The sequence below is a fragment of the Tetrao urogallus genome (genome assembly GCF_951394365.1).
Source record: "Tetrao urogallus genome assembly, chromosome: 1".
In the NCBI taxonomy this organism is placed as follows: Eukaryota; Metazoa; Chordata; class Aves; order Galliformes; family Phasianidae; genus Tetrao; species Tetrao urogallus.
In genome coordinates this window covers 111699024-111710515 of record NC_136813.1, presented here as the reverse complement: position 1 = coordinate 111710515, position 11492 = coordinate 111699024, and the positions used below count along the sequence as shown (strand labels likewise).

General features: G+C 43.2%; 1 protein-coding gene across 1 annotated transcript; it reads right to left on the bottom strand.

Moving 5' to 3' along the window:
- Positions 1–338: 338 nt before the first annotated feature.
- QTRT2 (queuine tRNA-ribosyltransferase accessory subunit 2) lies at positions 339–11384 on the bottom strand (the record flags this gene model as incomplete). Its single annotated transcript, XM_079549982.1, has 8 exons — positions 339–600; positions 1565–1685; positions 3128–3279; positions 5841–6040; positions 6986–7195; positions 8254–8330; positions 11044–11099; positions 11188–11384. The coding sequence occupies 8 exons, from the start codon at positions 11382–11384 to the stop codon at positions 339–341; spliced, it is 1275 nt and encodes a 424-aa protein (XP_079406108.1).
- Between the last annotated feature and the right edge of the window lie 108 nt (positions 11385–11492).

Genomic DNA, 11492 nt, shown 5'->3' with positions numbered 1-11492 from the left:
AGGGGCAAAAGACCCAAACAGCTGCTGAGCTTCCGCTCAGAGTTCTCACACATGGAAAGCCACCAACGAATAACTGGAAACAAAGCTGTCCATATTGGTTTTATGAGCTGTTCAGACTATTCTATAACCTGAGAATGCACCAAGCCAATTAACTTCAAGGGATGTTTGAGTAAAATCTTCCTTCCCTGCCTGGAAGTGAGATCTTAAAACATCCCTTTACAGTTCCTCCAGGAAGGGAGGCATTTTAGTACCTTAACAGATGATTCTGCTAGCAGTGAAGTTTCAGCAGTCCCACTGGGTAAGGATGTAAGCTGTGACCTCCTCTATTTTCTCTGAACTCACTCGTCTATCTTTGCATTTTCTGGGCCTTGCAGTGCCTGACTGAAGATGAGCTTTTTCAGCTGATCCAATTTGTCGTCTCTTAAGGCATCTCGGATGGCACTGAAGAAGCTGAAGTAGTGCTGAAAGTTGTGCATCATGAGCAGGACACCAGCCAGAAGCTCATTGCTCACAAGGAGGTGATGGAGGTATGCGCGAGTGTGCCTCTGACAACAGTAACAGGTACATCCTTCCAGCAAAGGACGAAAATCATCATAGTATCTAAGGAGGGAGACACATTTGGTTACATCAAAAGTCAGACGACTCACTCAGGTAACAAAGACTATCTAGTTACTCTATGGCCTCTATGTGGACCTGAGCCCTGAGGGCTGGAATCTAGTTTCTTTAAGATGCACTGCATCTAAGCACAACACAAAGGACTCTTAAGAGCATTCAGGAACTCACTATGGAGCCAAGAAGCCACACAGTTAAGTCAGAAGATAATTCTGACTGCATCACCACTAACAGTAGCAAGAAGGCTTATCTGCACCTTCCCTCACAGAAAAGCTGCAGCTCAAGACTCACCGTGTCAGCTATCAGTCTGCAGAGAAGGAAGCTACCAGAAACAAAGATTCACAGAATAGTATTCCCTGCTACTGTGAGATGCACTATGCTCACAAAGTGGGCAAAGAATGGAACAAAACAACACAGTTGATTAATAAGCTGTAAAAAAACAAAACAAAACAACAACAAAAAAACCAGTTGAAAAATAGTGTTTCATAGCTGAGAATTTGCTCTTCAGTGTTATTCTGCTCTCTGTATCTGTTGTAGTTTCCATGGAAATAAATAGGAGGCATTACTTTTGGAGTGACCTGTGTACCTTCTGAAAATGACTCAAGTTAATTAGATGCAGAAGAACAAAATGATCCTCAGACAGCTTTTGTCACACTAGTTTTCCAGCTGGAACATTGCTGTGGCCACTGTATTTCTGCTGGATAAGCAATCTGAAAATCTCTGGCTTTAGATCAGAGAAATGATAGCACTTTCAGCCATACACTGCTCTGTACATCAAGCTAAAATGACTACCTGACACTTAATTCAATGTCTAGGTCTACTTTACTTCCTCCAGTGGTTTTGCATTTTATGAAGTTTCCCATCCAGCTACTGACAACATGAAAATATAGAGGACAAAAACCATAGTATTTCCTGGTACAGGTGCAGGTTCCTTCCTCACAAACACAGATACCTTTTCTCCTTCAGAAATATCTCAAATGGTGTCATTTCTGGGTCAGCTTTGACAACCTCCTCCTCGTCTTCTTCGGTACCATTTTTCTCCAGGTCCTGGGCCCCATTTTGCTTTAAAGCTGCTATGAAACAAAAAGACAACAGCTTTTTATCAACAGTCAGCAAGAGCACAGGGAGGGTTGTAATATCCTACATTAGAGTATTTCTGCCACTCTCTTGCCAAAAGAAAAAACTCTTGCCACAAGTTTCCACTTCCTCCTATGGTAAGCAAGCATTTTTCTTTAATTATCATAGGTTAGTTAACAAAAATAGAATTTCAGATTATTAGAACAGCAAGAGACAAGTGAAAACTCATCTATCAGACTTAATGAAGAGTTAGAGCTGAAATAACAGCACTGCTCTGCTGAACTGAATTCTTAATAAAATGTTTCCAGTCTGAACAGCATGCTGACTAGAATGCAGTCACCTGAACAAATTGATTTTATTGGGATTTTGTTGGAATAAACAGCCTACTGATCTGCATTCAATCATTCTACTTTCCATTCTGTCACCCAACTCAAAGATTTAGATTTTTTTTTTCTTAAACAATTGAAACAAAAGAAGCTGATAGCACTGACGCAGGAGATGTAGATTCCATGTGTGTGTTCATAGTCTACCTTAAAAATAAAAAAACACCCCATAATTTTGTAGGTTGGCATTTTTGTTGTCGAGCAGGAGATGTTTCTGGAAACATCAGTAATATTATTTTTTGCACAATCCACATCTAGTGAGTGTTGCATAGGAACAGAACAAAGAGGTTATTCCTACCCGTAATTTCTTTTGGTTTAGTAATAAGATGAGATGAGGCAAACAACAACAAACAAAGAGAATGGTTTAAAAAAAAAAAAAAAGCTGACAGCAAACAGAAGGAAACAAGATGTTCCTTCTGTTCTATTTATCTGGTTTTGAATTATCCAGGCATGAAAAGAAACCAAGTTCCACCTAGGAAGAAAAATGTAAAATGTTGTTTTTCTTTTTTCCATATTAAAAACATTTACTGAGTCCAAAACAAGACGACTGCTTGAAGAATGTTTAACAGCTGCTTTAATGGTTGCTACGCTTGCTCCTCTCTCACAGCCCAATGAGGTAATGCACTATGAACATCTTGGTTCTGTTCTCATATGAATACACAAACTGAGAGGAAAGCTACCCAGAGAAACAGCATCCCTAACTTTGGTCAGCTATAAAGGAAAAGGACTTCAAAATAAACTTTAAAAACAAACAAACACATACTCAGTTAAATGTAGAAATCGAGTATCATAGTAGAACTCCATATAAATTTGCCCAGCCTGCACCTCTAGCATTAACAGAAACATTTGTAAATGGTGTCAAACAGAGGACAGATACACAGTTCAGTCTACAGAAACAACTGTGTTCAGTGTTAGAGAAATCATTATGCACATTTTGCCTAACCAGACATTCAAATCTTTGGCTTAAATCAAGGACAAAAGAACCCTCAAACACAGATTCTTCCAAAGCATGAATTATGCTTGCCACACTACCAGCTGATATGGACACATCCTACCTGCTGCTTTGGGATCCGAATGGTAATCATAGCCAAACACCAAGGCACAGCCTCGCTCCGTCACCTGGAAGGGAAAGAAGCTCTCAAAGATGTCCACTCCCCTTTCAATGCACTCAAGCACCTCATCTGGTTTGCCCACACCGTGGATGATTCTGTAAGAGATGCATAAGAAGATAAACCTGAGAATATCCCAAGCAGAAGCAAACAGATACCTCAAGGAAAAGAGGCATGTGGAACACACACAGGTTAACCCTGGAACTGCTAAACACAAGTCAAGTGCATACAACAGTCTATCACTCCAAGCCCTGCACAGCTCTATTTCCACACCCCTAACCAATCCGGTACACAAGATGCTTTTCCTCCTTTGCCATTCAGAAGACCAAGAAAAATCTCATTCCGCTCATGTTTGAAGTGAATAAAATACATTTATAAAATTCACCTAACAGCTATGTTTTAGAACAGATATTTTCCTTAGTCATATTTCTGCCCTAAATAGCTACCAGGTACCAGATACACTGATCTCTTTACTCGGTAATTGCTCAGGAAACAGTCTGAAAGGACTTGGCCTAGACCAGCAGAAACAGCAGAAGATGTTTCCAGCAGTATACAGTTCTCTAGCATCTGAAGAACTGCCTGGAGCAAAATGCACTAAGGAGAAACATAACTGGAAATAGAAAGAAGTTCCTTGCTTTTTTCTTCCTTCCTCTCCACACTCTTCCTAGTCAAGCCTACCTTTTCACCCTCACTGATACCCTTTATTCTATAAATGTCTCTGATTCACCCAAACAAATGACTTTGTCAAAAAACTGGGCAGTAACATCCACTGGGATACAATATGAGACAAGAACAGCCCAGCTGGATTGCCATCAGTGGTAATAGGAATCCTGCTGTTAGCCAAATTTAGCTGGCAGCTTCATTGAGGGCTGGTGAAGCAGAGGAGAACAGAGTGGTTCCTGCTCTCCTGCAGGTGCATGGCTGGGCTGAAGGCAGTAAAAGCTAATGTAGGGCAGTGATCTAAACAGATAATTAGAAAAATATACAGGGGCTGATAAATGAAGTCACAAGGTGCCATTTTTAGTCACTTTTCTAAGTACCTGAATTAAATTGATGAGCAAAGAATATGGATGGGGAACGATTTACTGCGGGAGCGTCTTCTGCTTCAGGCTCTTATGAAAGGGAGAAACTAATGTTCAATAGTTAAAGCAGTAGTTCTGCATGTGTGATCAAAACCCTTGCTAGAACTTAACTTTGTACAGACAAGAACAAAAGTTTGTTCTTGCAAGGGTTCCACCCCTACTAGAAAAAAAGAATAAGAGATTTCTACAACCTTAGGTTCCTGAAAGGACCCTAAAGATCACATTCATGACATCATTTCACTAACACAAAAAGCAATTCCTTCTCAGGTGAGGGTGAGAGTGTTTGGCTTCTGGAGAATTTCACATTAGAGTGGAAGACAGCTGCAAAACAGCTTCTCCAGCCAGAACGACAAGGGTGAAAGCAGGACTATCTGACACTCACTCAAGGTACTTACAAGACCCCAAAGGCGAACCAGCTTTCTTCTTACTTAGGGGTCACAAACACTTGTCTTACTCAGACAAGCAAACTATTTGAGGTTACCTGAGCAGATTGGACTTAATGCTCTCAGGGGATCTTTTTAAGTAGTTAAACCAGACAAGATGGCAACAACACAGCAAGGCTTCTAATTGTCAAGGAAATTCATACCCTGGGCACCCCTTAGCATGAACAAGCTGCAGCATGACAGCATTTTCACATTTTCCTTTCTTTTGAACACCACCTGTTCAAACCAGTGCTCAGATAGCAGAGGACAACACAGCTACAGCAAAACTAAGGGGCCCCTGTCATTCCCTTCAGGAAATGACGAAAGAAGCCCCCATACAAGAGCAGCAGCAAGAGAGGAACAACTCAAACTCATACAAAAGTTAGCAAATTCAACACCGTTCTAAGAATTCCCTCCACATTTGAACCACTAGTAAGTATTAGCACATCTTTTCTGGAAGCCTTTAGTTACTTTTAGTGATTGGGAAAAGTCAAGAATGCTTAAACTACTGTGTAGACTCTGACATGGATCAATCAGATGGGCATAACCAACAACACAGAATATACTACAGTTCCCACACTATGCCAATCCAGAGAATGCAGTTTCTCTTGTCCAGGCTGATTGAGCTCTGGTAATTTACAGGCTCAGCACCTTAGGTACTAGGTCAGAGCCCGCTGGTCATGTAAGCACTTACTGATCCTGTCAGCACCCCTCTCTACTCTTCTCCAGCTTTGCCTGTATAGAACTGCAAACCTGACCTTTTTTCTTAGAAGAAGTCCCTGTAGAATGAGTTGATCATTTTTGTTCTAGCTGAACCTACAGTAAAACATGGCTTCAGAGGCCAAATGCAAACAAGTTCAGACAATAGCCTAGACATATCCCATCTATAAATTTTTCCTCAAGAAAGCAAAGAAGCCCTGAACTCAAATTTGACTACTCTCTAAATGTGGGGAATGCTCATATCTAGAACGTGAACACAGCTTGGTGTCAGTTTCAACTGAAAATTGAAACAACAGTTGAAGCCTGCAGCCTGACCGTGGCCTGGCACACACACACAGCACTGTGCAAGACAGCGACTATTTCTCACAGTGATATTGCACAGCAGCCTTGTAAAAAGATGGGTGAACTTCTTGGGATGTCACCCATATAACTTACCTTGGCTTATCCTCTGGCAGCTCTGCTGTCACAGAAGAAATCAGGTTCAATTTGGTCTCCTTGGCCATGGCATGTCCCTGGAAGCCATCTAACAGAAAGCCACCCACGGGTCTCTTGGCAGTCTCCCTGGCTGATCTGAGCCTCTCTTCCAAGACATCTCCACCTTCAATTGTCCCAAACATTACACTTCCTTGTAGTTCCTGGCTCAGAAGAAAGCAACAAGCGTTAGAGAGTTCTGCCAAAGACATGCAGGATCTCACAGCACAGACTACAGATGCTTGCTACCTAAACCACGCATTCACAGGAACTTGGAAGAGCCACAGTGATTCATCCTATGTAAGATAAACCCTCAAACGATACTGTGAAGTCCAACTGGGAGGTAGAAAGGAATTAGGAGAGAAAAGATTCTGTTTCCAGCCTCAGCACTAATTCACTGAGAATTTCAGAGCCATTCTTTCCACCTCCCCACAGAAAGTAATAACAACAGATGATCTTCATACACAGCTTTTTGGAGGTGTCCCCTCAGCACTCCATGTCAGTCCAGAATACAAAGCATGTTAAACCATCTTGGCTGCCAGACAGCAGAGCTCACATTCTATTGCCCTTCAGGAGATGACAGTATTGGTTCCTGCAGCCACTTTCCTTTGTAGTGCACACCTGAATAATTTGTTCCCTTTCACCAAAAGGGAAGGAAGTTTTAAACCATCTGGAGAAAATAAATGATAGAACTGGCAAATTCTGGCAAGTCCTCCTTCACCTGGAATTGAACAGATTTCAGGGGAAAAAGAAAGACTTGTCTCTATCTGAATGAGAAGATCCTACTTTGCCAGAGTACACAGCATGAAGGAAAGTGAAAAAAAATGCACTACAGTCCAAAAGCAGAATACTATAAAAAATATAATTCTCTCAAACTAGTAGAAATTGTTGTTTTGTAGCTGGAGACAAGTTATTAAGAGAAGAGAAAGGCAGAAGGAAATCCCACAGTGCTACTGATCTTACCTCCTCCAGGACTTTCACCTGCACATGCTCTGATATATATGTGTGACGAGATCTCCTACTAAATCACATGCTGGAACTGGCACACAGTGCAGCATAGGCCAAAAAGCAGCTGCAATGCTACAGTCTTGACATCTTTGGGACCTTACCGGTGCCTTTTCCAGCAGCTGAAGGCATGCATCCAGGAAGGAAAGCGATCTGTCCACAGACTTCTTGGCCCTTTTTCTAGTAACTTCTCCAGAAATAGTGTCTCCATCAGCAATGCACTGGAACCAGTCAGGCTGGATAGCCCGCTGTATGTCCATGAACTTGGAAGCTGTCATTTCCATGCGTCCTGAGCTGCCCCATAGGGACACTGTCTGTCAAGAAAAGAATAGGACTGAAAGACCATGCAAAGGTTAACAGATCTCAAGTGTCAAAGGAGAGAAGTCTGGTGAAACACCAGATACTGGAAAGACACTGAAGAGATAAGTTCTGCAGCAGCATGGCTCAGATATTCAGTTCTCCTTGATACAATGAGTGAATGAGAAATGACCAAGTTGAGATTTCCAGGATACTCTTTCACGAAACCATCAAACACATGTAGCACAGCAACTCCTCAAGGTGTTTGGAAGTCTCTGAGATGGAACAGTTGGCCTTATCACTCAAATTAGTGGCAGAATTGGAAAAAAAAATAAATGAAAAGAATTATAGATTTAGGTAATTCCTTTCCTGCACAGGGAGAGGACTCAGGCTGGTTCCTAACAGCAAAGAATATGCAGTGCAAAAAACTACATGGTGAAGCTTATCCTGCCGTTCATGATAAGTCGTCATATCCAAGCAGGATCCAGAACTGACCAGATCTAAGCAAGTACCAGGAATTGCCCCTCCAGGCCAGTGCCACAGCAACCAGTATGTACCATATGTACTGAGTGGGAAATTGATACATCTCTAGGATGGAACTGGCAAAGGCTCACAAGGCTCCTGGGTTACTGACATCTCTTCCTGCAGAAGTACTATGTTCTTTCCTTTTGTGGGTTTGTGTCAGACTATAACTACAAAGACAGGGTTGCAGGTTTACTGCAATCAGTGCAGTGGCATCACTGCAAGCCTGTTCAGCATGTAAGCCAAAATGCATGATTTTTCCTTTACTGCCATACTAACCACAACAGCACAAGATTCCAGAGATCTCTGTCCTATCTGAATCATCTCTTAACTGATCCGGAAAGAGACTTCCAGTAAGAAAATATCCAGATTTATTTAGTTGGAGCTATGAGCACGCAAGCGTCACTTTTACTACAGAGAGTTCTTTTTCTATATAGTGCATGAACATCATCTTGTTGCTTTCCAGACACATCCACACAAGTGTGGGGACAGACTGGCAGCTCTTGTTTGGTAACTTTAAGTGGACTCTTTCAAGACTTTACAGTTACTGTACCTTGTTGGTGTTGTAGCCAGAAGGACAAGGAGCAGCTGGATCTTGAAGGGAGCAGTACAGCACTGTATCTGGCATACCTGAGAGCAAAGCAACAGAGAAGAGCTTCATGAACCAAAACAAGGCTAATGTAAAGGGATGGTCTATGAATTTGCAAAATGGAATATGTTTTCCTCCCACAAACAATCTCACAATCCTCCTCTGCAGTTCTTCTACAGGACAGATAAAGAAAAATACTGCTCAATTGATCTCTCAGTACCAAAGAAGGTAGCCAGACTTCTTCCTCAGCTTTACCAGCTGCAGGGAACAGAGCACAGTACTGGGATGAAACAGGAAACAACAGCCATTGTTTCTGCAAGCTGCACAGCCCCTTCGATTTTTTTTTATATTATTTCTTCTTGATTAACACACCCACTACTTAAATTTGCCAGACACAGTAGCTAACTCACTTGACAACTTGACAGGTACACTGGGAGACATCTGACAATCTAAACAGAATAACAGCCTCAAGCCTAATATTGTAAAGGAAAGGCAACACATTGTGGGAGATCAACTATAGAAATGAGAGCCTCATCTCTGCTAGACCAGAGGTTTCTAATGTCATACGTAAAGTTTGTATGTCTTAATGGCACAGTTTTCTCTTCACAGACAGGCACTGAAACTAGTAAAGTCTCCAAGAAGTTTCAGAAAGAAGGGACTTACGACTGTTCTTGATGGAATAAGCAGTCCCAAGACAATTATCAAAAGCTGCATGTAAATCTCCTTTGGAAATCCAAGCCAAAGCTTTGCTATGTAATGAAATAAATGTCCAAAACTGTGAAGTTTTTTTTTTTTTTTTTATTTAAAGAAAAACAAACTCTGTCCAATAGATTTCTATCTTAACAACTGTCAGTGTTACTGAAATTAAATAGACATTCAACCACTTCAAGGATTTACCATATAGCTGTTATAGCCCTAGATACCTGGACAAATCATCCCAGTAAGCCTGATGGTAGCTGATCACCCTACCATTCTTTGAGTTACCTTCCCAGATAGAAATACTGACTTTGAATGTTCGTTCAAGATGCCAACTCTGCTTTCACTGCACTCTCAGGTTCCTATACCACCTGAGTCCAAAAACATTGATCTTAGTGATGCACTGCATGTGGGCAGTCCTTTACCAGTCTCTAATGACTGACAGGGAAAAAACCTACAACTGTTGCACACACGTACACCATGGTCTGTGCTCACTCTTAGCACCAGGCTAAAGGTTTCATTCATGTACTGCTCCAGTAATAGAGGGACTGATAAAAACTACAGAGGCTCAGTGCAGTAACGAAGGACTGCAGCAACACTTACTTCATATTCCAGTTTACTTGGATGTATTCCTAAAAGCGACCATTCAGCATGAAAAAATGGAAGGCGAATGGATCAGTGCAACTACAATCTGACAAACTAAAAGGAATAAAGAACAGGAGGAAAACTGATCTCCAGCTGCTCATTTAGTTTCTCAGAGCTCCTGCAAATCCAACACGGCCCCTTCTCTCAAAACAAGACCAGTTTGGAGGCAGAAGCATTCACTCGATGAGACTGATTTGACGTAGGGTGTTTTGTCCGTTCCTCATAATGGATGAATGAATGGATAAAATTTTCTTCTGTAATTATTCTTCATGCCAGATTAAAACTTTCTGTTGGGCTTAAATGAAACCAACTGCATTATGATAACCAAAAAATGGCAGCGCTTATTAGAAGATGAATACTCTCAGAGAATCATTTAGACAGCTGCAGAAGGTTATTTTCAAGGCAATGTTCTCCTCACATGACTAGTTAGAAATTGCACTTAGCAAGATCCTTTTGTAGCCCCCCTACTGACAGTGGCTACTGTAACTTCTCTCTGTTTTAGTCACAAATTTTGACTTGGGCTCATTCTTGCCAGTGTTGAAAATTCTACGGCAAAGATTAGGGGAGAAAAAAGTAAAGCAGAACTACATAATCTCATGCTCTGTTTGATGGATTTCTGGCCCTACTGTTGACAACAAAATATTTTAAGTCCTCCTTAGATTCACTCTGACTGAGAGAATGCATAAACGTAGAAAGCCTGCACCTAAGTGTTTGCATCTCAAGACACACCAGTTAGATCCATCTCTCTCCAGACACGCATCGTCCCTCATTAGGTCTGAGTCTGTACATGTGGCTTATAAGCACACAAGGTCAGAATTCACATGACAGACAGCTTCATTTTAATTCTGTGCAGAACTAGGAGCCTGGCAAGCCGCCATAAAGCAAGTGCACCCCTGAATATTTACACGCCACTGTTTACTGAACTTTCCCTCTCTGCAGTTTCTAACTGGTTATCTGTTCCATCTATTTTTCGTCACCCAGGTAACTAGTGATATGATGGGAGAACGGCCTCCAGTTGCACCAGAACTGGTTCAGGCTGGATATGAGGAAACTTTTCAGGAGTGGTGAGGCGGTGGCACAGGCTGCCCAGGGAGGTGGTGGAGTGACCATCCCTGGAGGTGTTCAAGAGCCGTGAGGATGTGGCACTGAGAGAAGTTGTAGTGGGCACGGTGGGGACAGGCTGACGGCTGGAGTAAGTGATCTTAGTGGTCTTCTCCAAACTTAACGATTCCAGGATTCTAAAGGTCAGCTATGGGGCATTTCCCCTCGCCTTCTGCTGACAGCAGTTTGTCACACTGGACATGCTTGTGTCATACTGCTGCCTTCTCACACATACTCATGATCGTTTCTGCTCCTCATCCACACAGACTCCAAGCTCCCGGCAGCTATAAGCAGCAAACATCCGCACTTTACCTATAAACTTCGCCGCTCCCTCCTTGTACTCCTCCAGGACGTCGTGCAACTCGGCCCTGCAGCCAGACACAGAGACGCATTAGGCACGCGGGGCGCTGTGGCAGAGGCAGGCGCGGAGCCGCGCGTCCCGCCGCCGTTACTCACATGGTGGGCAGCGTGAGCTGTGCCACGGCAGGCACGCCGCCGACCTCGCGCAGCGTGTCGCGGGTGAGGTGCGGCGCCGTGCCGGTCCGCGTGTACAGCAAGCAGCCGGGCAGCGCCAAGGCGGCAGCCCCGCTCCGGCCCAGCCCCGCCAGCGTGCCCAGCCGCCCGCCCGCCGCCCCGCACAGCTTCACCCGCATCCCGAAAGCCGCAGCCGGCGGAGGAAGGAAGACGCGAGCCTCGCCGCTTCCCCCGCTTTCCCCAATCGCCTCCCGCCACGGCATCGGCGAGCGACGGCGGGCGGGCGC